At 50.1% G+C, this 27,461-nt stretch overlaps 1 protein-coding gene across 6 annotated transcripts in view; it reads right to left on the bottom strand.

Moving 5' to 3' along the window:
* MYO7A (myosin VIIA) overlaps positions 1–27,461 on the bottom strand; it is a 125,093-nt gene that overhangs the window by 6,029 nt on the left and 91,603 nt on the right. For all 6 annotated transcript variants that reach the window (XM_077341258.1, XM_077341259.1, XM_077341257.1 and 3 more), the window contains 18 exons: positions 27,065–27,192; positions 26,651–26,777; positions 24,862–24,981; positions 24,378–24,551; positions 21,163–21,390; positions 18,667–18,837; positions 18,169–18,286; positions 15,436–15,562; positions 12,756–12,925; positions 11,281–11,471; positions 9,869–9,993; positions 7,866–8,023; positions 7,090–7,243; positions 5,565–5,720; positions 4,384–4,489; positions 4,067–4,180; positions 2,671–2,758; positions 1,638–1,744 (listed from right to left, as the gene is read on the bottom strand). In XM_077341258.1, coding sequence (XP_077197373.1) covers positions 1,638–1,744; positions 2,671–2,758; positions 4,067–4,180; positions 4,384–4,489; positions 5,565–5,720; positions 7,090–7,243; positions 7,866–8,023; positions 9,869–9,993; positions 11,281–11,471; positions 12,756–12,925; positions 15,436–15,562; positions 18,169–18,286; positions 18,667–18,837; positions 21,163–21,390; positions 24,378–24,551; positions 24,862–24,981; positions 26,651–26,777; positions 27,065–27,192 — 2,562 coding nt within the window. The remainder of the gene's footprint in view (positions 1–1,637; positions 1,745–2,670; positions 2,759–4,066; positions 4,181–4,383; positions 4,490–5,564; positions 5,721–7,089; positions 7,244–7,865; positions 8,024–9,868; positions 9,994–11,280; positions 11,472–12,755; positions 12,926–15,435; positions 15,563–18,168; positions 18,287–18,666; positions 18,838–21,162; positions 21,391–24,377; positions 24,552–24,861; positions 24,982–26,650; positions 26,778–27,064; positions 27,193–27,461) is intronic.

Raw genomic sequence — 27,461 nt, 5'->3', positions numbered from 1 at the left:
ATGATAAAAATCATAGAGTTTCTGGTGATTCCTAGAGAGGCCTGAGGTTGCTTCTGAGTTTTTCCCGGAATGTTGTTCTTTCCCATTCTCAGCTTTCCCTGGGAAACGTACAGATATGAGCGTATTGCCTTCTCCTCTCTGGCATCTGATCAGACTTGGTTTAGAGAGGATTAAGGACACTTCTAGGCTATTCCTGGAAGTGAAATGGTTTTTATTGTGTTTTTATACTGTTTAATTTGTTTTGTAAGTCGCCTTCAGTTCTGCAGTGCCCGGGAGGAAGGTGGCTAATGCAAGTTTTAAATAAAACAAATTAAAACGCGATGGGCAGAACACCAGAACAGCCCTGCTGGATCAGACCCAAAGCCCTCCTTGTCCGGCATCCTGTTCACACATCCAGTTCCTGCCTCTAGGAAGTCCACAAACGAGAAGAGGGCAACCGAACCATCTTTTCTACCCTCTCCAGCAACTGATGCATCCTGCCTCTCGTACTGGAGGGAACACGTATTTATCATGGCTAATAGCCGACGATAACCCTTGGCCCTCCGCAAACTTGTCCAACTCCCCTTTTAAAGCTTCCCAAGTCGGGAGCTGGGCCACAATCCGGTGGCTTCAAGTTCCACAAATGTGCTCTATGAAGAAATCCTTCCTGTTGTTTCTCCTGCATCCTGCATCCTGTTGTTTCTCCTTTCTCCGTGACACGCGTAATTTTTAAACCTGTCATGTCTCTTTTTGCCTATTTCTCTAGGCCAGGGGTAGTCAACCTGTGGTCCTCCAGATGTCCATGGACTACAATCCCCATGAGCATTTGCTGGCAGGGGCTCATGGGAATTGTAGTCCATGAACATCTGGAGGACCACAGGTTGACTACCCCTGCTCTAGGCTACACAGCCCCGAGCATCTTAACTGATCTTCACCGGGCATCCTCACGTACCCCTTTTGTCAGCTTCTTTCTGCACCTTTTCAAGCTCTGCAACAGGGGTGGCCAAACTGTGGCTCTCCGGATATCCATGGACTACAATTACCATGAGCCCCTGCTGGCAGCAGGGGCTCATGGGAATTGTAGTCTGTGGATATACATAGAGCCACAGTTTGGCCGTGCCTGCTCTACAATATCATTTTTTTCAGGTGCGGTGACCAGAACTGAATGCAATGCTTCACATGTGGTTTCCCCACAAATCTATTTATTCTCTGTTCCATATCCGATCATGACCAGTGTGGAATCTGCCTTTTTAACAGCACAACAGGTTGACGTTTTCATCAGTCTGTCCACTACCACCCCCCAGGTCCCTTTCTCGGTCTGTTGCTGCCCAAATGGGCTTACGGTGCATTTCACTGAACCACCTGCCACGGGAACGTGAGCCTCGTGCTTCCCTCGGAGATGTGACGGAGCTCTTTGAACTCTCCCCGGCTGTAACTGAGCAGATTGACAACTTAGATAGGAATGTTTTGGGGGGAGTGCCCAACTTGTCTGCAGAACCCTCGTACCTCCTTGGCTACATATTTTATATTATCATAGAAGTGCAGCGTTGGAAGGGGCCTCCAGGGTCATCTAGTCCAACCCCCTGCAGAATGCAGGGACTCACAGCTAATATGTCATACGATAAATGAATCAATCTGTTAACGTGACGGGGGAATACCTGATAGTAATGGAAGATGGAGTCGGCCATCGAGTCCTTCCCAGGCACCGTGTTGGTCCAGAGCTTTTTCATGAAGAACACTTGGTAGGTGAGGGAAGGCACTATCCCTGCCCAAAGAGAGAATCACAACATCAGCGGTGAGATCCGGCTGCAAATTCCAGCGCCAACGTGGCCCAGTTCACGCTCAGGAGCCAACCTGTACTGCGGGGGCTCTGCCACATCGCGTTGCAAGCTGAAGATGGACATTTATTTTTATTTTATTTGTTATTTATTTTATTCTTAGACTTGTATACCGCCGTTCCCCAAAAGGTCTCCCGGCGGCTCACGATAAAACATTAAAATCACAATAAATCCCCATTTTACAAATACAACAATGATGGCAATCTAAAGCTTCCAGCCCCACCATAGTTCAATCAGAGGTCACCGTCAAATTCCATGAGAGAGGGAGTTGGAGTGAGGGATCTTAGATTTTGGGGGTCCACGGATGAAGGATGAAACCCAGGACTCTGCCCCGGCCTCAACCATATGCCTGGCGGATTGAGCATCCCTTATAGAATCATAGAATCATAGAATCATAGAGTGGGAAGGGGCCATAGAGGCCATCTAGTCCAACCCCCTGCTCAACGCAGGATCATCCCCCTAAGCATCCTAAAGCATCCAAGAAAAGTGTGTATCCAACCTTTGCTTGAAGACGGCCAGGGAGGGGGAGCTCACCACCTCCTTAGGCAGCCTATTCCACTGCTGAATTACTCTCACTGTGAAAAATCTTTTCCTGATATCTAGCCTATATCGTTGTACTTGAAGTTTAAACCAATTACTGTGCGTCCTTTTCTCTGCAGCCAACAGAAACAGCATCCTGCCCTCCTCCAAGTGACAACCTTTCAAATCCTTAAAGAGGGCTATCATGTCCCCTCTCAACCTCCTTTTCTCCAGGCTGAACATTCCCAAGTCCCTCAACCTATCTTCAGAGGGCTTATGATTGACAGTGCAGGCAATGGGTAAGCTCTGAACACATTTCTATAACGGTGTCTACCGTCTTTTGCGGGTCTCGCTTTCTTTATCCAGTCGGTCAAGTGTCTGACAAAGTCAAAGAAGAAATCGCCTTCGGGCACGCTGATGACCTGGAAGAATGACATGCAGTTAAATTGTTGATATAATCAGCGCAAGCAGAAATACTGCTTCTCAAGCAATCCTCCCCAACCCACAGTGTAAAGAATCACAGAGTTGCTTAAAAGCTTAAGTTTGTCTACTTCCTTCCTCAAGCTTTACCATTTATTTATTTATTTTTTGTATTTATATATTGCCCTCCCCTGAGGCACAGGGTAGTTTGCATCACCTCACATGATCTGGACCCTAGGCTCCAGTTTGGTGTAGTGGTTAGGAGTGCAGACTTCTAATCTGGCATGCCGGGTTCAATTCTGCACTCCCCCACATGCAGCCAGCTGGGTGACCTTGGGCTAGTCACAGCACTGATAAAGCTGTTCTGACCGGGTAATGATATTAGGGCTCTCTCAGCCTCACCCACCCCACAGGGTGTCTGTTGTGGGGAGAGGAATGGGAAGGCGACTGGAAGCCGCTTTGAGCCTCCTTCGGGTAGGGAAAAGCAGCATATAAGAACCAACTCTTCTTCTTCTTCCTTTTGATACAGCCCAAAATCCCGTTTGCCTTTTTAGCCACCAAGGCACACGGCTGATTCATGTTCAGTGTCTGGTCTACTAAGACCCCTAATCTAGCACTAGCTTGCAGAATTCAGGGTTTGGGGAGGGGAAGGGCCTGAGTGGGATATAAACGATATACAATCCACCCTCTAATGTAGACATTTTCTCCAGAGGAACAGACAGCCTTTGCCTGGAGATCTTTCGTGATTTTCAGGAGCTTTCCAGGCCTCACCTGGAAGCCACTAAATATACAGGGGGTGACATAGTATAAATATAAGCTACAAAAAATAGCAAGCTAAACTGTGTAAACAAGTCTATTAGGATAAATAATCTAAAGAAGAAGAATTGGTGTTTATACCCTTCTTTTCACTTCCCAAAGGAGTCTCAAAGCGGCTTACGATCGCCTTCCCTCCCTCTCCCCAAAATAGACACCCTTGTAAGGCAGGTGGAGCTGAGAGAGCTCTGAGAGAACTTCTCGGTCAGAACAACCCGATCAAGGCTGTGACTGGCCTCAGGTCAGCAGCTGGCTGCATGTGGAAGAGCGGGGAATCAAACCCGACTCACCAGATTCGGTGCTCTTAACCGCTATGCCATGCTGTTTTATTCATTAAAGTGATGAGCGCTAATATTTACAAAAGAACAGGAAGAAAGCCACCGTCTCAGGCTTTCTCAAACCACCGGACAGCCTTCTTTACACCGCGTAGCTCATCTGGGAGCTGGCCAACCCTGCACCTACACAACGCCATTTACTGCCTAAGGCCCGTTGCTTGCCTTGTCAGAGATTTTGACGAACAGGCTGAACCCTTCCGATGTCTTCAGCAACAACCGGGTGGAGATGTTCTGGCAGAAGTCCTTGGCTTTCGTGCTCGATTCGACTTCAAACGCCTGCCAAGAAAAGTTTGGGGTCACCCTTTCGGGAGGCCAGGGCCCAGGGCCGGAAATGGACCGAGGGCTGAAGACAGAGGGAGCTTGTAGAGGTCTTAGGGACCCAAGCCAAAGAAGATGAGTGCTTAACCATGGGCAACGGGGTGGCCTTGGAGCCTCACTGGGATGACACCGTCTGCCCCTGAGAAAAAGTTTGCCTTTACCTCGTCTGTGTCGTCCGGGAAGTACACTTTGTGGAAAATCTGGGTTGTTTTGTGCTGAATTGCCTCCACTTCCACCAGGTGGGGAGGGTACTTGCGGGAGCCGTTCCTAGAAAGCAAAGGAGCTTGCTGGGACTGTAGGGTTGAGGCACCCTTAGGTGTGTGTCCTTTTAAGGTCCATTTTAAGCACTTGGGGGAGTTTCTGCACCGAACATGCTGCCATGTTTCAGCTTTGCTACTACTATTTATTTATTTATTGTTTGATCTAGAGACCACCACTCCCCGAATGGGCTGGGGGCGGTTTACATCATAAAACATTAAAACACAATAAAACCCCCAATAAAATCTTCCCAAACTTAACATCATGTAAAACGTCCAGTTTTATCATAGAGCGTCTGGTGACTGCAAAAGCTACTCTTTGGCACTTCCAGGTAGCTCTAGGAACTGCCAAGAACTCTATGGTAAAAACTTCCTGTAAGTAGATGTAGAGTAGCTCTAGGGATCACCAGACATTCTGCAGGAAGAAATTCCAGTTTTACCAGAGAGTGGCAATTGCAAGAGCTATTCTTCATCATGTGCAGGTAACTCTAGGAACTAACAAGAATATCTATGGTAGAAATTTCCTGTATGTAGATGTAATTGCAGTGATCACCAGAAATTTTATGGTAAGAACTACCAGTTTTACCATAGCATGTTTGGCGATTACAAGAGCTACCCTTGGTCAATTCCAGGTAGCTTTAGGAACTTCCAAGAACTCTGTTGTGGTGACCCCCAACCATAAAATGATGCAAGTGTTCTTTCATAGAAATAACACCAGATCTGACCAATGGCATGGAGATCCATTGTTCATGATTGTCTGTAAATTGGTTTTCTTCCCAGGGTTTCTCAGTTCAGTTCTGCCTCTTGTCCCACCATGCCCGTTTCACTCTTTTCCGCTGCTCCAGACAGACGAACGCTCGATCTACACTGCAAGGCTGTTGTGTAGCTGGCGCCCCCCTGGCCAAGCTGCTTACTCTGCCGCGACCTCTGCAAAAGGGTCATTCGACCCCCCAAAGGCGCCCCGACACCCAGGTTGAGAACCACTGGCTTAGAGGGTAGCCACTGCAACTCCGGCCAGGGCTATGGACCTCTGGCGTGCAAAGTGCATGTAGCTGTACCCTACGGGTACCGACTCGGTAGATTACCTCAGGGCCTTCTGCAGCCTCTGCATGCAGTCGTTGGCCAACTGGTGATGCTTCCGGGACTGGATGAAGCGCTGGACGTGGGGCAGGAGGACGTTGCTAGGAGGGAAGAGGCCGGTGCACAGCCAAAGGAGCTCCCACCCTCTCTCTTCGCTGTACCTTTACAAAGAAATTGGAATCAGCCTTGTCCAGCCTTTTGACCGTGGAGGTATTCCTGAAACATTTGACAGGCTTCGAGGTACCAGGAAGTGATGCCACCTGGCCACGCCTCCCTGCCACATCTCCCGGAAGTGAGGAGGAAGTGAGGAAGGGCAGGTTTAAACGGCCAGAGTCCCTCCCCTTCCCGCCCCCTCCTGGCCAATCATTGGCTACTTTGGCAGAGCGTGGGTCAACCTTCCTAAATACAGTTACAACTTTTTAAAAAACGATTAAGAAACTTTTAAATTTCCTCTTTACTCAGAGCCTGGAATGGTCGGCATAGGGTAGGAATCAAACTGCGTCCTCCGGATGTATATGGACTACAATTCCCATGAGCCCCTGCCAGCAAACGCTGGAAGGGGCTCATGGGAATTGTAGTCCATGGACATCTGGAGGGCCGCCGTTTGACTACCTCTGCTGTCTACACTCTGCGGGGGGCATAGAGCGAGAGGCGGCCCCTGAGGTATGTATCTTCAATTTAAGGCTACAGTCGGGGTGGGGGGGGGGCAGGATTCACCAGGGCTTCTTTTCATGCGACGTCCCAGCATGGGCCGGAGATTTGGCTGCAGAACACAAGCTTCCAGCCATGAAAACATTAGGAAATGCGGGGTGGGCTGTAATCTGATCATGAATAGCTGCCCCTCCCCTAATAAACCAAACATTTTTGCCATCAGTACACGCCCTGCCCAAGGTGTACAAACTCTTCTTCTATCGGTTAATCTTCAGAACTCCCAGCAGAGTTTGAATATGCGGAGAAAGCAAAGCGACTCTATGAAGAGAAACAACTACGTAGAGAAAGAGAAAGAGAAAGACCTAACTCTCTAGCTAGCTGTTGTCTGCAGTCATTCTTCTATTGTTCGACCGCTGTCCTGGGGGCAAGCAGGGAGGAAGTGTGCTCAAAAAGCAGGAAGTCTCCTGTTGAGCTGACAGGGACATTGGAGGAGATCATTTGAAAAGTTCTGGAATTAACTATGCTAAATATACATCTCCTCCGATGCCCCCTGCAGGACACCCTTTATATTCTGCTAAATTATGCACGCTGCAGATCTTGCATAGTCTAACAACAATATTACAAGGCAGGCCAGGTGAGGAAAGCTTCCTAGCTGAGGGAAGGGGGATTTGAGTCCCCATCGTCCCTGCTCAAAGACTGACACACTCTAGCCCAGGGGGTGGTCAAACTGTGGCCCTCCAGAGGTCCATGGACTACAATTCCCATGAGCCCCTGCCAGCATTTGCTGGCAGGGGCTCATGGGAATTGTAGTCCATGGACCTCTGGAGGGCCACAGTTTGACCACCCCTGCTCTAGCCACTGCACCACCCTGCCCCTTACTTGATGTGGTTGTCCGTCAGCTGCTTCAGGATCTGGGAGTAGATCTCGTCTTTGAGGGGTTCGGCTTTCAGGGCCCCTTCGAATATTTGGTCGGTCAGTTCGTTCACCGAGCGGGTCCTTTTGGAAGGGTAGTCGCCCATGTACTTCAGGACGGGTACGAAATCCTCGTTAAGGCGGGATAACCATCGTAGATCTGGTTTCCAAACAGAACATCCTTTCCCCGGGTTTTGTTAAAAACCATTTAACGGCCATTCCATTAAATGGCTGCTGACTGTGTTAGAATTTGCCGAATTGCCTCAATTTATGCCACTCATTAGAGAGAAAACATGATTAATGGGAAAACCTCTTATTGACCTCTTGCAGGAAAGGGTTTTATTCTTGCAGGAAAGTCTTATTGACTTTTTTGCAGAGACAACGCCCTCATCGTCCCACATGCATGACACCAGACAAGTGGGCCATCTGGGATAAGGAAAGGACTCCTTAAAATCAGACTTCTTTGTCTTCTTTCCACTGTAACTTGAAGATGAACTGGACCTACTTGAGTTGATGGCAAGTCTACCTTTTAATCAAACCTCTACTTGGGAGATTTCTTGGCTGGACTCAAGATCACACTTCTGTGACCAAGAAAGCTCTGCTGTGTTAACCAAACCTCCCAAGAAGATGACTCCTCAGAAGGAGGATTTGCCCTGGCCTTCTCTCTGGTTTCCACTATGAACCCCGCTGGCTCTTCCCAATCGTCCAGCTCTTCCCAATCGGCACTGCCCTCGGAAGGATATCGATGAAAGCCATGCACGCCTCTTGAGAGAGCTCTTCGCTTCCCAGGATCTTTTTGAGCAGGGGCTGCTTGATGGGCTCGCGGGTGTACGACCACATCTTGTCCTTCCCTCGGTTTTTGGTGATCATGACCCGGCTGAGCGTGTGCTTCGGAGGAGGCCTGGCAGTAAACGGGGAGGGGACGAAGAAACAGGGCTGTGCGTGAGATCTCGAGGCTTCGTTACGTGGAAAGAAGTAGGGATGGGCGCGGACCTAAAAACCCTGGTTCGGTTTGAGGTGTGGGAACTCCCACTGAACTGGGATTGTCCAGAACCAAACTGGCGAGCTTTGGCCAGGAGAAAAGGGGGGATCGTCCAGGGAGGGTTTAATAAGGGGGACTATTCAGCCATATAAGACATTTTGCTGCCCTCTGCTTCAAGAAACAAAAACCAAGGAAGCAAAAGGCAAACCTAAATGGCTAGATAAAAAGCCCAATGTTTAGAAAGGCCAATTATAAATTTTTGGGGTGGGAGCCCTTGGGTATATGATCGGGTTCCCCCTCCCCCTGGCTCGTGTGTGCGGTGCTAGATGGTGCCGAGAGCCTTACGTCACTCTTATTTTTTAGGACATATAGGAACCCGGCATCTTGTGTGTTGCTGTGGATTGTTTTTAAAGTGTTTGTTAATGTGTATGCTTTTATTGGATTAGGTTAAAGGTATCCCCTGTGCAAGCACCGGGTCATGTCTGACCCTCGGGGTGACGCCCTCCAGCGTTTTCATGGCAGACTCAATACGGGGTGGTTTGCCAGTGCCTTCCCCAGTCATTAGCGTTTACCCCCCAGCAGCAAGCTGGGTACTCGTTTTACCGACCTCGGAAGGATGGAAGGCTGAGTCGACCTTGAGCCGGCTGCTGGGATTGAACTCCCAGCCTCATGAGCAGACAGATTCAGACAGCATATCGCTGCCTTACCACTCTGCGCCACAAGAGGCTGGATTAGGTTACTTTCTTCTTTTTTTGTAAACCGCCTCAAGCCACCTTGCTGGGAGCAGCGGTATAAAATACAAAAATAAATAAACAAATATACCATCCAACCGATAACAGCCAGCTGCAGATAGCTTGTGCCTTTTTGACTCAGTGAGAAAGTTTCCCTAGATATTATTTACACGGAGTAAACAGAGCACTGCCTTTTTCAATAAGGACAACTTGGATAAGAGACAACAGAATTGGATGGGTTGGTATTTTTGTCCACTGGATAAAACTTGCATGAGAAACAGGATCTGCTACGGAGTCTTCCAAGAATCTCCCAGGTGGTCCCTGGCTGGGAGTTTCCTGAGCTGACCTTGAATATGTGATAAGATGCAATGTGGAGACAAGGAAGACAGAAGTTTGCATACTTTCTTACCGGACTGACCAGGAAATCAGGAGATTTGAACAGCGGCTATGGGTGCCATCTGCACCCCTTGTTTTCCTCCCTTAGGAGATTATATCGGGGCGGGGGAATGGGCTGAGTTTGAGCTTGAACTGGGGTTCTGCCGTATCTCATGCATTTACCTCCCTTGATTGTAATTTACGTCTGTGTTTTAAGGGGACGTTTTCACTGGGCCTTTTGGGAGTGGCAGATAAGAAATTAAATAAATAAAAATAATTATTATTTATTATGTGAAACATATGAAAAAAATATAGTGTCTGTGAGCAATCTGAATAGCCCTGTAAGTAGATATAAGATCTTTTTGCAGTTCTTTGTACAGGTAATTGATGCTTGCGCTGGCGTTCGCTGGCAGGGTCTCATGGGAATTGTAGTCCGTGGACATCTGGAGGGCCGAAGTTTGATTACCCCTGAATGAGGCTGTATTTGTTGCTATTAAAGCTTTAAGATGGATGCATAATATGCATTTATAATTGGCCTTTCTATGCGCTGGGCTTTCCCTCTGCTTCAAAGCAAAGGGGAGGGAGACGAAAGAGCCAAGGTCACCTTAGCAGAAGCAGAGAGAGCTCAGCCTCTCCCACTTTGTTGTAACCCCGTTACCTAAAATAATCGTAGGAAAATTCTTCCAGGGTGTACGGTTTTGCCCTCTCTTCGCTGTCCGAGGACACCAGCGAAGCCGTCCGGATGACGTCTTGCCTCTGGTCTGGGGTCATGGTCACCAGTGCCTGGGCAAACCAGAAGAAATGTCAGTGCTGCTTTATTTAATCTTTTCAGTTAAATAGAACCCGTCCCATTGGATAGAATGGGGCAGCTGGGGGCGCCCTCTTTCGGAACCCCTGGATGTGGACCCCGTGGTCCAATCGTTGTGAACTTCGGAGGGGCGTCAGGGAAGAGCCTCCTGGAGTTACCCTGAAAATTTGGGGGCTGTAACTGGAACCCCCACCCCCCCAGGCCCTGGGAAAGGCAGGGACACCAGACTTCCCATTATGGCCCTGGCGCCATTGACTTTAACGGGCGCCGAACCCGAATCGGTCCGAATTGGGCCTCTGGTGCAGAAGCCTGTTTGAAAGCTGTTTGCTGGGGCCAGCCTAAATTGGAAGCTAAGCTGCAGTGCTACCTAGAGGGAGACCATCAAGGAAGGACTCTGCAGAGGAAGGCAGTGGCCAACCATCTCTGCTTCTCCTTCAAGGCATCGCTGGAGATAATTCGGTTCTGCAGGGCCTGTAAGATGGAGCCCTCTTCTAAGGGCTCCCACTGGTAGCATCAACCCTGGAGGACTTGGCAGATACGGGGAGGCAGGGTCGGGGGGGGGGGGAGTTGTGGGAATCAAAGGGTTTTTGTGTGTTTTATTTCACCACTTTTCTATTGGTCATCAGCCGCCATGAGCTGAAAGCTTGGAGTGGCGGCCTGTAAGTATAATATACAATAATACTAGACTCAAATGGGCAGCCATGTTGGTCCGAAGTAGCACAACAAAATTCAGAGTCCGGCGGCAGCTTTAAGACCAACAAAGATTTATTCAGGGCGTGAGCTTTTGAGTGCAAGCGCTCTTCCTCAGACTATGAACTGACCATCATGACGGTGGGAATATAAAGCAAAAGTTAATTCTGTTAAATTAGTAAACCGTGTCGCAGCATCCAAATGCAGCCATGTGATCATTCTGTGCCAAAACAGCCAATCAGCTCCCCGGAATTCAGTTGTAGTTCACAAAAACATAGGAGAAATAAAACTGTCTATGTCAGTGATCGATGGTAATAATACTAACATGCACCTGGACTCAAGTCTTAGCTGCTTGATTTCTGCTCATGGAAAGAGGCTTAAGCCAGGGGTGGTCACGCTGTGGTCCTCCAGATGTCCATGGTCTACAATTCCCATGAGCCCCTGCCAGCGTTCGCTGGCAGGGGCTCATGGGAATTGTAGTCCATGGACATCTGGAGGACTACAGCTTGACTACCCCTGACTTAAGGGGCCCGGAACCCCTCCCCTGATGGCGCCCTGCCTGTCCCGCTTACCGCGATCTCCGGAGGAGGCATGGTGACCGTGGGGAGGACATAAACAGCATCCGTCGGGAAGTCCCCTTTCTGCTTGGTCCTCTCGTTGACTCCGTTGGCCCAGCCGGAGTTCATCACGTTCTCTCCCGTGTCCTGGTCCAGAACGATCAAGTCTCCTTTGAGGAAGCCGAGGAAGCCGGAGTCCTCGCTCACTGTGACAAGGCAGAAGGGTCACTTGGGCGGGTGGAGGGGAAACCCTCCCCCCGGTTATTGTCCGTGCATGAAACTGAAGGGAGGCGGGGAGAGGTCAGAGCTGGCCAGGGGGGGGGTTCATGGTACAGGTGGCAACTTGGAGCCTAAGTAGTTAAGTATTTTCTTTCTTTCTTTCTTTCTTTCTTTCTTTCTTTCTTTCTTTCTTTCTTTCTTTCTTTCTTTCTTTCTTTCTTTCTTTCTTTCTTCCTTTCTTTCTTCCTTTCTTTCTTCATTTCTTTCTCTCTCTTTCTCTCTTTCTCTCTTCCTTCCTTCCTTCCTTTTTTCCTCTGTATGTAACTCTGTATCTCTCTTCCTTCCTTCCTTCCTGTCTTCCTCTCTCTCTCTCTCTCTTTCTCTTTCTTCCTCTCTCTCTCTTTATTAGAATCTGTCTGTCTGTCCGACCATCCGTCCATCCGTCCATCCATCCATCCGTCCGTCCATCCATCCATCCATCCATCCATCCATCCATCCATCCATCCATCCATCCATCCATCCATCCATCCATCCATCCATCCATCCATCCATGTGACTTATATCCCGCCACTCCCATACAATGGCTCATGGTGGGTCACAAAGTCCTCATTAAAAAAAAACCACTAAAACCCCCATCAAAAGGACATACCAATACAATACAGAAAACCCACAGCAAACAAGGTGATAAATAACTCTATCCCCACGCCCAAAAGACTGATAGACCCATTATTGGGGAGGGAGAGGGGGCCTAGCTGGCAACAACCTGGGTGCTAACCAAAGACAAAGAGCTCAATTTTGGAGGCTCTGCAGAATGCAGAAAGCTCCTGCAGGGCCCACAGCTCACCCAGACACAAGGCTGTACTCTGGATTTGCACCCAGGGCTCTCCATCTTTCCCCTATATCCTGCCTTAATGGACTTGGCCACAAACTATTCCTGGTGTTGCCATGAGAGCAGGGAACTGGCCTGTTCCATCGACCTGGGAGTGGCATTCTCACCTGGGAATGGGGATAGAGCCTGGTTGCTTACTCCTGTCTCAAACTGCCTTCTTTCTTGCCCCCCACCCAAGCCTCCTCAGCCATGGCCGGAAGTTGCGCCCAGCTGACATCACTTCCTGCCTTGTTGTGGGGTCCTTGAAGCCTGAAAAACGTTTCAGGAGCTTCTCCAGGGTCTAAAGCAGGGATTCCCAGCCATTTTTAGTTCCTTCCGAGGGACAAATGGTTGGCCATGAGAGATTATATTTGTAAAAATTGAGTCAGCTTGTTTTTCTTACCAGGGATCGGGTTGTCTTGGAGAGCGACCACGTACTTCGACCTCTTCCTGAGGCCTTCCAGGAAAGTCACCACCAGGTCCCGGATGTCCTCGGCGTTGTTAGAGGTGAACGTGTACTCGTCTCCTTTGATGGTCGCCATGGTGAAGCTCTGCCCCTGGAGTTTGCCCCCTCTAGAACAAGGGCCACAGAAAAAAAGACCCCCTGCGTCATCAGGGCATGCGGGGACAGGAATCTGAGGCCGTGTTCAGACATGACGTCACAAGCAAGCCCTGGTTGACAAAAACCTGTCAAGGGCAGTGTGTAAAATTATAGAATCCTAGAGTGGGAAGGGGCCATGCAGGCCATCTAGTCCAACCCCTGCTCAAGGCAGGATGAGCATGCATGCTCAGACCTTCTTCTCATGTACTGAGTGTCTCCAAGCAGCGGCTGGACAGATCCTTCTCCTGGATGCTTGAGGATGATCCTGCACTGAGCAGGGGGTGGGACTAGATGGCCTCTATGGCCGCTTCCCACTCTAGGATTCTAGGAGTCTAGTTCAGCAGTGGAGGGGGCTGCCTAAGGAGGTGGGGAGCTCCCCTCACTGGTGGTCTTCAAGCAGCGGCTGGACAGACCCTTCTCCTGGATGCTTGAGGCTGATCCTGCACTGAGCAGGGGGTGGGACTAGATGGCCTGCATGGCCCCTTACCACTCTAGGATTCTAGGAGTCTAGTTCAGCAGTGGAAGGGGCTGCCTAAGGAGGTGGGGAGCTCCCCCTCACTGGCGGTCTTCAAGCAGCGGCTGGACAGATCCTTCTCCTGGATGCTGGAGGCTGATCCTGCACTGAGCAGGGGGTGGGACTAGATGGTCTTTATGGCCCCTTCCCACTCTAGGATTCTAGGAGTCCAGTTCAGCCGTGGAAGGGGCTGCTTAAGGAGGTGGGGAGCTCCCCCTCACTGGTCGTCTTCAAGCAGCGGCTGGACAGATCCTTCTCCTGGATGCTTGAGGCTGATCCTGCACTGAGCAGGGGGTGGGACTAGATGGTCTTTATGGCCCCTTCCCACTCTAGGATTCTAGGAGTCTAGTTCAGCCGTGGAAGGGGCTGCTTAAGGAGGTGGGGAACTCCTCCTCACTGGCCGTCTTCAAGCAGCGGCTGGACAGATCCTTCTCCTGGATGCTCTAGGCTGATCCTGCCCTGAGCAGGGGGTGGGACTAGATGGCCTGCATGGCCTCTTCCCCCTTTAGGATTCTAGGAGTCTACAGCTGTGTGCCAAACAAACGCCAGGGCTCACCTGCATTAGGGATGCCTGGAGATCTCCTGGAATAATAGCTCATCTCCAGACCACAGAGACCAGTTCCCCTGGAGGGTGGACTCCATAGGGTTGCACTCTACTGAGGTCCCTCCCTACCCAAACCCTGCCCACTCCCAACTCCACCCCGAACGTCTCCAGGTATTTCCCAATCCTGAGCTGGCAATTCTATCTCCAGGCAACAGGCGCAGTGACAAAATGGCTTCCAAGGGAGGTGGAAACAGCCACAAAATGGTGGTCGTAACTTATCTTCAGTCACAGAGTGTACTGTGGGAGCAGCTGGGATATTTTAAAAATCTGTACCACCAATCAAATCTCCAGTGGCCAAGCAGACGCCCAGCAGCCAAAGGTCCCACCCGTTCTCTTATGACACTTGGCCCCACATTGGGAAACTGTGCTCTAGTGCTTGGCCAGCATCTCTCAGCTTTTTTACCTTTGAGAACCCCCTGAAACCTTCTTCATTCTTCAAGAAACCCCAGAAGCCAGAAGCGGCGTGATCACGCTGATATGGATGGGAAGCAGAGCTGAGGACAAGCCCACCTGCCTCCCCTTCCCACCCCCTCTAGGCCCATAATTGACCTTTTTTTTTTTTGAGGGGCAGGTTAACATGGTGAGATCACCTAATAAATGTTTTTAAAAATATTTCATCCATCCATCCATCCATCCATCCATCCATCCACTCATTCATTCATTCATTCATTCATTCATTCATTCATTCATTCATTCATTCATTCATTCACTGCTGCTCCCAAAGACTCACTGCAGTTTACAGTAAAATAATAAAAACACAGAACCCTTAAGATCCCCAACACATTAAGACACATAAAAAGGTGGCTATTCATTGGAGTTAACTTCCCATCCCCCCCCCCCGGACCACCAGGAGATTCATACCCGCAGAGCAGAGAGCCCTGTGGGGGACATAGGCAGACAAGCAGCCCCACAGATTAACTCCCACCCTTTCAGGCCTGTCAAGGGTTGAGGAAGCCAGGGCTAGACTCCTGTTGCCAATAGCATCATCATGACGTAAACATAGCTATCTGAGGTCGTCATTAACACATCCTTCAAAACGGACTTCCTGCCTAATGGACACGTCACTTCCTTAGTTAGAGAGCCAGTTTGGTGTCGTGGTTAGAAGTGCGGACTTCTAATCTGGCATGCCAGGTTCGATTCTGCACTCCCCCACATGCAACCAGCTGGGTGACCTTGGGCTCGCCACAGCACTGATAAAACTGTTCTGACCGAGCAGGGATATCAGGGCTCTCTCAGCCTCACCCACCCCACAGGGTGTCTGTAGTGGGGAGAGGAAAGGGAAGGCGATTGTAAGCCACTTTGAGCCTCCTTCGGGGAGAGAAAAGCGGCATATAAGAACCAACTCTTCTTCTTCTTCTTCTTACCTGCTGCTAGAGACGGCAGTAATTTCCGGGAAGGAAAGTTCTAGAAGGACCTGTTCCTGCTCATCTACGAAGTATACTCCCGTCCAGTTCACAGCCACGATCACATCGTTCTTGGGAAGGCTGGGCCCTGGGACGTAAAGGAGGTGTAATCAAAAACAAAAACAAAATTTATTTAAAGCATGGTTATTCTGCCTCAGACTCAAAGCAGCAAAGACCATGATACGCAGTTGCAAGGACACATAACATAACAATCAAGTTAACAAGATCGGGAAAATCTCCAGATTTAAACCCCACATTTTATTTAAAAAGGCACAGCTTACGGGCTTAGAAGAGCAAAGAGTTACAGAACGCGTTGAACTTAAAAAGCATACCGTTTAAACACACAGAATTAAAAACGCTCCGCACGAACACCAAAGGAAAACCACAGAACGCAGCCAAAATCTGCCAAAACGTTTTACCCTCCGCCAAACGCCCTCTGGAATAAAACCAGCTTACACGCCTTCTTAAACGCAGCGAGCAAAGGTGCCTTCCGCAACCATTCCGGTTTGCCATTCCAAAGGACTATGGAAGAGAATAACACGGGCGGCCTGAGCTTTACTGCTGTTTCTGATGCAGCTTGACAGACTGCGGAAGAGGCAAGCCCACCTGTGCAAAGGAAGACTTGCCTCTTCGGCAGGCGGGAAGTGTTATGCCAAAACCAACAAAGGCATCCAGCTTTAATTGAATTGAATTTATTTCCCAATGACAAGCACCTCTCTCTACTTTTAATATCTGTTCCACTGTGTATTTCTGGTAAGGGCTTGGAGGAGGAGCTGGTCTCATGGCTTAAGTGCCACTCAGCGCTTAATATCCACTCAGGGCAGCAGTCCCGCCCCTGAGTGCTTCCTCCTCCAACCGGCTTGCCTGTCTGTCCAGCAGCCAGCCAGCCATGCCCCACTCCTGACGACCCCCTCCTCCTCCCACTTTCCTCGGAGGCTCGGAGGCTGCAGATCCCTGCTGTGTGAGAGCTGCCCCTGCTGGAGAGTTGCCTAACAGCCGCCTGCAAACCTTTCCAGGTCCTGGTAGGAGGCAAAGTCTGTCCGCAGAGTTCTTCCACTCCACCCCTCTAATCTAGCGCCCGTTGTATTCCTGAATGCAACGGGCTTGGCCCCTAGTATAATAATAACAGCCCTCTTTAGGCACACACACCTGGACACACATGAAGCTGTCTTATACTGAATCAGATACAGAGAAAGAAGGGCGGGACCCAGTGAAATATGCAGAACAATGAACAAACCAGAGGACACAGGGACACCTAAATGGTAACACAAAATCACTAAATCCAGTGTAGCAAGTAGACACACACAAGTCTTGTGTCACCTTTTGTGTCACCTTTTAGGTGTCCCCGTGTCCTCTGGTTTGCTTATTATACTGAATCAGGCCATCAATCTGACAAAATGAGTATTGTCTATTCAGACTGACAGAAGCTCTCCAGGGTCTCAGACAGATCCCCTCCTGTCTGGCCCTTTCAACTGGAGATGCCATGGATTGAACCTGAGACCTTCTGCACACCAAGCATATGCTCTACCACTGAGCCACAGCCCCTCTCCATGGCTCCACCTTCTCAGGCAGAGAAGGTGCCTGGTCCTTTGAACTGGAGATGCTGGGGATTGAACCTGGGACCTTCTGCATGCAAAGCAAAAACTCTGCCATTGAGCCTGTCTCTTCAGCTGTCCAGAGTCCCAGATCAAGGTCTTTCCCATCATCTCCTTTTTTTCCTACTGGAGATGTCCAGGACTGAACCTGGGACCTTCTGCCCACCAAGCAGAGACTCTGACACTGAGCCACTGTCCCCTGGCACAGCTCTTCAGAATCTCAGGCAGAGGTCTTCCTTGTCACCTTCCGTCCAGTCCTATTAACTGGAGATGCTGGGGATTGAACCCGGGACCTTCTGCAGGCCAAGCAACTGCTCTACCAATGAGCCATGGCCCAAGGTGGAACAGATTCATGCCCTAACACCTAAGTGTTTGAGAGTCAAAGCCCTCTTCATCAGATTGTGTTTGGTATCTAATGTAGAGAGCTTTGACTCTTGAATGTTTAGCCCTTCACTGACGGTCTTCAAGCAGCAGCTGGATAGAGACTTCTCAAGGATGCTTGAGGCTGATCCTGCCTTGAGCAGGCGGTGGGACTAGATGGCCTCCCTGGGCCCTTCCAACTCATTCTATGAAAATCTTATCGGTCTTTGAGTCGCTACTGGACTGTAGACCATGTGGCTTCCTCCTGAAATACTCTGCAGCTGAACTCTAGGGATGCCAGCCTCCAGGTAGGCCCTGGAGCATCCCCCAGAATTGCAGCTCATTTCCTGACTACAGAAATTGGTGTTCCTGGAGAAAATGCATGCTTTGGGGGAGGGGAGGCTCTATGTACAGCATCGAACCTCACCGAGGTTCCTGTTCTCCCCAGATTTCACCACCCCACACACACAATCTCCCAACTTGGACCAGGCAACTGTAGTGAAGACAGATGTGAGATTTTAAGAGTGGTCATGGTAGGGGCAGGGCAGCCTCTTAGCTTGCATTACAGAAACGTATTCCAGCAAGACTCATGCAGTCGTGGGTCATCAGATTAACCCTTGGGGGAGCTGCCTGCCTGTCTGAAGTCCTGCAATCCCACAGGATTTGCTCGGGAGAGCTGGCAGGGCCTTCCCTCCTTTGGCTCCAGCCCCTACCAAGGCATCCCCCCCCCTCAAATTACCTGAGAATTTGAAAGCTTCATAGAACCTGGAGAACAGCAGCGGCCACTTGAAGCGTGCAAAGTCCACCACCTCTTCCTTGACTTTCTTGGGATCTGCTCTCTTCTGCGTATAGATTCCCTTTTAGGAAACAGAAATACCAAAACTTTATTAATTGGCGCAGTGGTTAAGAGCAGCATGGAGTAGCTGAGGCGGCTTCTAGTCTAGAGAGCCGGGTTTGATTCCCCGATTGAGGCTGATCCTGCCTTGAGCAGGGGGTGGGACTAGATCAGTGGTCATCAACCTGTGGTCCTCCAGATGTCCATGGACTACAATTCCCATGAGCCCCTAATAGCATTCGCTGGCAGGGGCTCATGGGAACTGTAGTCCATGGACATCTGGAGGACCACAGGTTGACGACCCCTGGACCAGATGACCTGTGTCTACGGTTCTGTGACTTTAGGTTGCTTTCTTTGTGACCCCTGAAGGCCAGCAAAACCTCATTGCGTGAAGAAGCTCACCTTTTTGTGGGCAGCGATGATAAACTGAGCCCACTTCTCCAAGGTCTTCGACGGGGTGATCTCTCGGTCTGGGATGTAGGAGGGAATGAGGTTGAGGAGCCGCTCCAAGACCATCTCCGAGCCGTAATCCACGTAGTACTGCTGAGACGCCAGCTCGGCCAAGTCTTCTTCCTGGGGGAGAAGAAGGCGAAGGAGAGGCGGCTCGGAAATATGACCTTCCTCCAGACGCTGGGAAGTCACACCAATCTCTCGGCCGAGGCAACGTTCAGACAAGGGTTGCCGAAAGTGTACCCTGACCTGGATAGCCGAGGAAACCCTGATCTCATCAGAGCTCAGAAGATAAGCAGGGTCAAGCCTGGTTAGCGTTGGGATGGGAGACGTTCAAGGGAATCATGACCATGGATGAAGGCAATGGCAAACCATCCCCAAGTGTCCTTCGCTTGGCTGCCAGACCAACCTTAGGATCTCTTAGAGAAGGAGTGGCGAAATTTTGGCTCTCCAGATGTCCATGGACTACAATGACCATGAGCCCCTGCCACAATTTCACCACCCCTGTCCCAGCATCTCCTAGCAACACTCCTCATGCGATACGACAGATGGAGACAAGGTAGAAAAACACACTGAAGGATGATTGTGAGCAGGGGGGGAAAATGTGCGGGTCAATCAGTCTTAAAAGAAGCATTCCCGTGACGCATGAAGAAAAGGTCTGTTCTATTCTGTTTTCAAGAGACCTTGTTCTCTATTTTGTTGGCCGTATGGAATTATTACGAAGCTGAAGAAGAAGTTTCACGATGAAACTGGAGATTCCCTGGGAATCTAGTCTGATATTAAAGATTCTGAAGACAAGAACTTCCCTTCATACGATAAACACTGGCAGCCTTCAAGCAGCGGCTGGATCGATATTTATCATGGAGGCTTTGGGCTGATCCTGCACTGAGCAGGGGGTGGGACTAGATGGCCTGTAGGACCCGTTTGAACTCAGTGGTTCTATAAGTATGTTCTGGGGAGCCTCCAAAATTAGAACTCATCTCCAGACTACAGAGATCAGTTCCCCTGGTGAAAATGGATGCCTTGAAGGGTATCCATAGATATTATGGATTTGTACATCACCGAGGTTCAGGGATGCCAACTTCCAAATAAATTTTTTCCAAAGTCAAGAGTAGTTCAGCCGTGGAATGAGCTGCCTAAGAAGATGGGGAGCTCCCCCTCACTGGCCGTCTTCAAGCAGCGGCTGGACAGATCCTTCTCCTGGATGCTCTAGGCTGATCCTGCACTGAGCAGGGGGTGGGACTAGATGGCCTGCATGGCCCCTTCCCGCTCTAGGATTCTAGGAGTCTAGTTCAGCAGTGGAAGGGGCTGCCTCAGGAGGTGGGGAGCTCTCCCTCACTGGCCATCTTCAAGCAGCGGCTGGACAGATCCTTCTCCTGGAAGCTTTAGGCTGATCCTGCACTGAGCAGGGGGTGGGACTAGATGGCCTGCATGGCCCCTTCCCACTCTAGGATTCTAGGAGTCTAGTTCAGCCGTGGAATGGGCTGCCTAAGGAGGTGGGGAGCTCCCCCTCCCTGGCCGTCTTCAAGCAGCGGCTGGACAGATCCTTCTCCTGGAAGCTTTAGGCTGATCCTGCACTGAGCAGGGGGTGGGACTAGATGGCCTGCATGGCCCCTTCCCACTCTAGGATTCTAGGAGTCTAGTTCAGCCGTGGAAGGGGCTGCCTAAGGAGATGGGGAGCTCACCCTCACTGACCTTCTTCAAGCAGTGGCTGGACAGATCCTTCTTCCGGAATGCTTGAGGCTGATCCTGCACTGAGCAGGGGGTGGGACTAGATGGCCTGCATGGCCCCTTCCCACTCTAGGATTCTGTGAGTCTAGATCAGCAGTGGAATGGGCTACCTAAGGAGGTGGGGAGCTCCCCCTCACTGACCTTCTTCAAGCAGTGGCTGGACAGATCCTTCTTCCGGAATGCTTGAGGCTGATCCTGCACTGAGCAGGGGGTGGGACTAGATGGCCTGCATGGCCCCTTCCCACTCTAGGATTCTAGGAGTCTAGTTCAGCAGTGGAATGGGCTACCTAAGGAGGTGGGGAGCTCCCCCTCACTGGCCGTCTTCAAGCAGTGGCTGGACAGATCCTTCTCCTGGAAGCTTTAGGCTGATCCTGCACTCAGCAGGGGGTGGGACTAGATGGCCTCCATGGCCCCTTCCCACTCTAGGATTCTCGGAGTCTAATTCAGCCATGGAGGGGGCTGCCTAAGGAGGTGGGGAGCTCCCCCTCACTGGCCGTCTTCAAGCAGCGGCTGGACAGATCCTTCTCCTGGAAGCTTTAGGCTGATCCTATATTAAGCAGGGGGTGGGACTAGATGGCCTCCATGGCCCCTTCCCACTCTAGGATTCTCGGAGTCTAATTCAGCCATGGAGGGGGCTGCCTAAGGAGGTGGGGAGCTCCCCCTCACTGGCCGTCTTCAAGCAGCGTCTGAACAGAGCCTTAACCACCAGCAGCTTACTTTATCACACCGGTATTCTCCAAACTTCACCCCCCGCACGATCTGCTGATAAATCAGGTTTGTGGCCACGGTGTCATCGCTGGGGTTGTGCCAAGGGGTGAAGATCTCCTTCCGGAAGAAAAGCCGCCAGGGGGCGTTGCGTTCCTGGGCCCCCTGCTCTTTGGCGTACTGCTCACACTGAGATACGGCATCCATCACATGATCACTCCCGCTCCCAAGGGAAGAGACCTAGCGGGGGAAGAGGCAAATGGGGGCATATGTTAGGTTTTGCACAGCTAGTTGCTGGGCCCTGCTTACGAGGCTGTGTGCCATCCGTTTGAAGAAGTGGCGCCCAAACTGTTAGGGGAAGGGGCAGGGTTCAGTGGCAGAGCCTCTGCTTGGGATGCAGGAGGTCCCAAGTTCAATCCTCAGCATCTCCGGTGGAAATGACCAGGCAGTTGGTGACGTAAAGGACCTCAGCAAGAGACCCTGGACAACCACTGACTATCTAAGACAGAGATTCCCAACTGGGACTCCCTCTTATATGGAGAGGATCTAACGATTTTACAGAGTGTATGAGATTTAAGATTGGTTAGAGATGAAGTAAAATAAAAAAGTGTAACAATTTCCTGAGTAATGTAACTATAAAAGATATGATGCCTGTTCTTTGCTTTTTGCTTTTTCAGCTTTTATCCTATTTTTTTAATTCTTTTCGATTGCATTAAAATAATAATTAAAAAATTTTGCTCCTACGCGATTCAAGCCAGTCTGAAGGATATAAAATATTTTAAACCATTATAACCTCAAGCCATTTTACTGACTTACATTGAAAAAATCTAGCGATAGTGAAAAGTTCTACTTATTACATCTCCCCAAAGTTTTTAGAAGAAGAAGAGGAAGAAGAGTTGGTTCTTAGATGCTGCTTTTCTCTCCCTGAAGGAGTCACCAAGCAGCTTACATTCACCTTCCCTTTCCTCTCCCCACAACAGACACCCTCTGAGGTGGGTGAGGCTGAGAGAGCCCTGAGATTCAGAACAGCTTTATCAGTGCTGTGGGGAGCCCAAGGTCACTCAGCTGGTCTGTGACCATATACATCAGTCATACTACAGCTTCACTGTGTTCAAGAGGAGGGAGATGAGACAGACAGTTTACGGCTAATGTAGCATAAATCACCCAGCTATACTAAAGGTAAAGGTATCCCCTGTGCAAGCACCGAGTCATGTCTGACCCCTCCAGCGTTTTCATGGCAGACTCAATACGGGGTGGTTTGCCAGTGCCTTCCCCAGTCATTACCGTTTGCCCCCCAGCAAGCTGGGTCCTCATTTTACCGACCTCGGAAGGATGGAAGGCTGAGTCAACCTTGAGCTGGCTGCTGGGATCGAACTCCCAGCCTCATGGGCAAAGCTTTCAGACGGCTGCCTTACCACTCTGCGCCACAAGAGGCTCTCCAGCCATACTAGTAGCCCTTTATAGGGAATTCCCTGTCGCAGGAAGTGGCAGCAGCTACATGCATAGTTAGCTTCAAGAGAAGATTGGAGAAACATCTGGAGCAAGGGTCCATCAGCCTCTCTTAAGCTTAAGATCTAGAGCAGGGGTAGTCAAACTGCAGCCCTCCAGATGTCCATGGACTACAATTCCCAGGAGCCCCTGCCAGCGAACGCTGGCAGGGGCTCCTGGGAATTGTAGTCCATGGACATCTGGAGGGCCGCAGTTTGACTACCCGTCCTCTAGAGGAAACATTCTATCTGGGGCAATGAAGCTCAGCCTTCCCCCCTGAAAGGAAATGAAGATCTACTAAGCAAAATTTGCTCAGAGCCCCCGGCCCCAAAGATGTTAAACTGGACTCAACCAGGCGAGGGCCTTTTCAGTTCTGGCCACAGCCTGGTGGAATGCTCTCCTGGGGGAGATCGGGGCCTTGCAGGACCTTGGACAGCTCTGCAGGACTGGTAAGATGGAGCTGTCCCGCCAGGCCTACAGTCAAGGCCGGAGATAATGCTAAAAATCCAGCCTCAAAACACCCGTCTGCTTAAAATACAAGCTAGACCGTCATTCATCTGCCCTCTCATTAGAAAGAGAGAAGGTGGCTTAGGAAATGTGTTTTCATCTAATTCTGAATGATGATCATTTTAACGTTTATATCGAGTGATTAGTGTTTACATTGAACTATTACTGCTTATTTCCATGTAGTTACCCACCCTGAGTCTTTGGGGAAGGGCGGGTTATCAATAAAATATTACTGCTTCTATTACTATTGGTGCCTAGAGAGCAAGAGTGGGAGGGCTTCTGTCCCTGCTGGTGGACCTCCTGGTGGCCCCTACATTTTGGCCACTCTGTGACACAGAGTGTTGGACTGGATGGGCCATTGGCTTGATCCAACACAGCTTCTCTTATGTGTGGGGCAGGGATGCTCTGTCTCCTTGGTGCTTGGGGGGCCACAGTGGGAGGGCTTCTGGATTTCTGGCCCTGCTGGTGGACCTCCTGATGGCCCCTGGGTTTTGGCTCTTGTGTGACACAGAGTGTTGGACTGGATGGGCCTTTGGCCTGATCCAACATGGCTTCTCTTGTTCCTATATATGGGGCAGGGATGCTTTGTATTCCTGGTGCTTGGGAGGGGACAACAGTAGAGGGCCTCTGGAGTTCTGTCCCTGCTGGTGGGCCACCTGGTGGCACCTGGGTTTTGGCTACGTTGTATTTACAGAGTGTCAGACTAGATGGGCCATTGGCTTGATCCAACATGGCTTCTCTCATGTTCATATATCTAGGGTAGTGTTGCTCTGTATTCTTGGTGCTTGGGAGGGGGTAACAGTGGGAGGGCTTCTGGAGTTCTGGCCTTGCTGGTGGACCTCCTGATGGCCCCTGGGATTTCCACACTGTGACACCCCACACAGTGTTGGAATTGAGGGGCCATTGGCCTGATCCAACATGACTCCTCTTACGTTCTTATGTCTGGGGTGGTGATGCTCTGTCTTATTGGTGCTTGGGGGGCAAGAGTGAGAAAGTTTCTGGAGCTCTGGTCCCACTGGTGGACCTTCTGATAGACCCTGGGTTTTGGCCCTATTATGTAACACTGTGTTGGACTAGATGGGCCATTGGCCTGCTCCAACATGGCTCCTCTTATGTTCTTATGACGGCAGGGTAGAAGAGACATACCTTGACCTTTCCTCTAAGCTATCATCAGAGCTAACGCCCACATTTAAAACAACGCCCACTAATCTCCCCAGCCTTCTGCGCCCTACCTTGTCGAAAAGAGCGATGTACAGTGAGAATCCAAAGTGGTCCTTCAGGCTAATCTTGTCGGCCAGAGAGCTACAGAGCTCTTTGGCCGTCGTTGCCGAGTCGGTCAACAGAGTCTTGGTGGTCCCATCCATGAACGTGACGGGCAGCATGATGGGTTTCTTCGATTTGGTGGCCTAGCAGAGGAAAGCAAAGGAGTTAAGGGGGGACGGGAAGCTACAACAGATACATTCTGGTCTGAGGTTTTATCCAGATTGCCTGTGAGGTCATCCTGCACGAGGGGCTTCCTAGAGGTGTCTGGTTATTCCTCGGCACGGAATGTCGGGTGTTCTTCCCTGTTTGGGTGGTAATTCCTCCCTGCCAGTCAGCTGATCAGAGGTGGAAAAGTGGGGCCCAGTGGTGGGAAATCCCCACATCACCTGTGTGTGTGTATGTGTGTCTGGCATCCCCAGTGGAATTCCAAAAGACCTTCTGGCTCCTTTTTACCTGCAGTTCCAGCCAGCTCGGGGGCTGAGTCCTGGTCCCATTTGCGAACGTCCTCCGGAGCCGTTCTTCGCAGTATGGAGCGTAACCCGGAGGGCCTCCGTTGATGTAGTTCCTCAAGTACTGTTGAGACAGAACGATGCAACGAGGATTTCTCCCAGCGCCATGAATTTTTGGAAGAACATGGCAGGTAACACTGCAGGTAACACTCCTTTAAGAGAGCCAGCTTGGTGCAGTGGTTAGGAGCGCGGATTTCTAATCTGGCGAGTTGGGTTTGATTCCCGGCTCCTCTTCCACTTGCAACCAGCTGGTTGACCTTGGGCTAATCACAGCACTGATAAAGCTGTTCTGACCAAGCAGTAATCTCAGGGCTCTCTCAGCCTCACCCATCTCACAGGGTGTCTGTTGCGGGGAGAGGAAAGGGAAGGTGATTGTAAGCCACTTTGAGACTCCTTCGTGTAGAGAAAAGTGGCACATAAGAATAAACTCTTCTTCTTCTAATACATTTATATGCTGCCTTTCCACCTAATCGGGGTCCCCAGGGCATCATGCATAAAAACACTTGAACCATCAAAAACAACACTTAAAGGGTTAAAATAGCTTGGGGTGAGGTTGTTGGGAAAGATGGGAGGGGTATTTTAAGGTTAGGTTCTGTTGTTTTTATCGGATTCTATATGCATTGTAAACTGCTGCAGGCTAGCTGGTCTAGGAGGGGCCAAAAATACAAACTGAGGTACACCATGTGCGACAGCTATGCAAAAGAACAAAATCCACTGTGTAAACATGAACCGGTACCATGTGAAGAAAAGCTTTGATCAAATGCTTCGAAAGCGCAAACAATACATAGAAATAGTAGAAAGAGGTTAACCAGCTATAGAAATGCCACTGGCAATCCCAAAATGCAAACGAGGAGCCAGTAAATCCTGCTTGTCACTTGTGAATGCTGCCTCAGTGGACCCCAATAAAAACTTTGCTGTGCACCAGTTCCTTGTTTAGAAGAAGAAGAAGAAGAAGAGTTGGTTCTTATATGCCGCTTTTCCCTACCCGAAGGAGGCTCAAAGCGGCTTACAGTCGCCTTCCCATTCCTCTCCCCACAACAGACACCCTGTGGGGTAGGTGAGGCTGAGAGAGCGCTGATATCACTGCCCGGTCAGACCAATTTTATCAGTGCTGTGACTAGCGCAAGGTCACCCAGCTGGCTGCATGTGGGGGAGTGCAGAATCGAACCCGGCATGCCAGATTAGAAGTCCGCACTCCTAACCACTGCACCAAACTGGCTCTCGTTTAGATTTTGGAATGTCCAGTGGCATTCCTACAGCTTGTTGCAATATTTCTAGGCAGCATAGAGATTTAATCAATGAAATAAATCACAATAGTTCAACAAAAACATATAACAAGACTAGTGGATTGGGTAAAGGTAAAGGTATCCCCTGTGCAAGCACCGAGTCATGTCTGACCCTCCAGCGTTTTCATGGCAGACTCAATACGGGGCGGTTTGCCAGTGCCTTCCCCAAGTGGATTGGGTGGATATGCTGAATTTTAAAAAGTCTTCCCTTGGGGGTGGAAGACACCCATAGAGGGCGACAAATGTATCTTCCTGGGATAGGCGTGCCGAAGTTTTGGTGCCACAACCGGGAAGGCCCTTGTGTTGCTCCCTGCCTAGCCTCAGAGGGGCAGGGGCAACCAAACCAAGGCCTCCAAAGATGACCAGTGAACATGGCTACATTTAGAGGCAGGGATCAAAGGGACACGTGGTTCTGTTCAACACCTCCCCCTGGCCAATCTTGCTTACCTTGACAAACTTTTCCGACGGGGCGAAGCACCCTACGCATAGGGACATGAGGATCCACCCTCTGGCGTGGCTGCTTTTGGAAGGGTTTTGAGCCAGCTGCTTGCAGATCTGACAGTAAATTTCGTCCCTGATGGAAGAACATTAGGGAGACTCAGATTAAACCTCCCCAGGGTTTTACAATGGCAAAGAATCCACAATTGCAAAGTTCCGCTGAATCTGGAAACGTTAAGAGCCGTCTTCGGCTGCTTCGGCACAAGCACACGAGCCTAGAAATGTCTAGAGAGGGAAATACGTTGCAACACCCAGTTTGCCAAAATAAGGACTTTCCAGAGAACAGCCTGGTCAGTCACATCTCCTTTAAAAACAACAAAAAAATATGTCCAGACCCATACGGTTTGCATACTCCTTCCTAACCTTAATCCTGGCCTGAGGATGCCGTTTCCAATAATGAAATGGAGTTTCTCCAGATTTGAAGTCGGACGGTCCTCCAGCATGCTGTTGCCCTGGACGGTGGACTCCCCGTCGTGAAGCCTCTTGGTCACCTGGATCAAACCGGGAGAGAAGAGGGGAAACGGGTGGGTGTGAAGTGAATTTCTCGCTCCTCTGTCATCTACCAACTATCCCCGTGCTGCTGACCCCGCAGCCTGGCTGATGAGAATTGACATATTTCTCCCCAATGCATTGGTTGAACGTGTAGGAACTCTTTCGAACATCAACTCATAGGACTGCCGTGTGTTCCATTTTGTCCAGTGTTTCCTTTTTCTGTCCAGTCAATAAAGTGAGACAATACTGGACTTTGATTAAGTTAAGA

The sequence above is a fragment of the Paroedura picta genome, chromosome 6, assembly GCF_049243985.1.
Source record: "Paroedura picta isolate Pp20150507F chromosome 6, Ppicta_v3.0, whole genome shotgun sequence".
Classification (NCBI taxonomy): domain Eukaryota; kingdom Metazoa; phylum Chordata; class Lepidosauria; order Squamata; family Gekkonidae; genus Paroedura; species Paroedura picta.
Note: the sequence above shows the minus strand (reverse complement) of the source record. Positions and strands in the feature narration are given on the sequence as shown.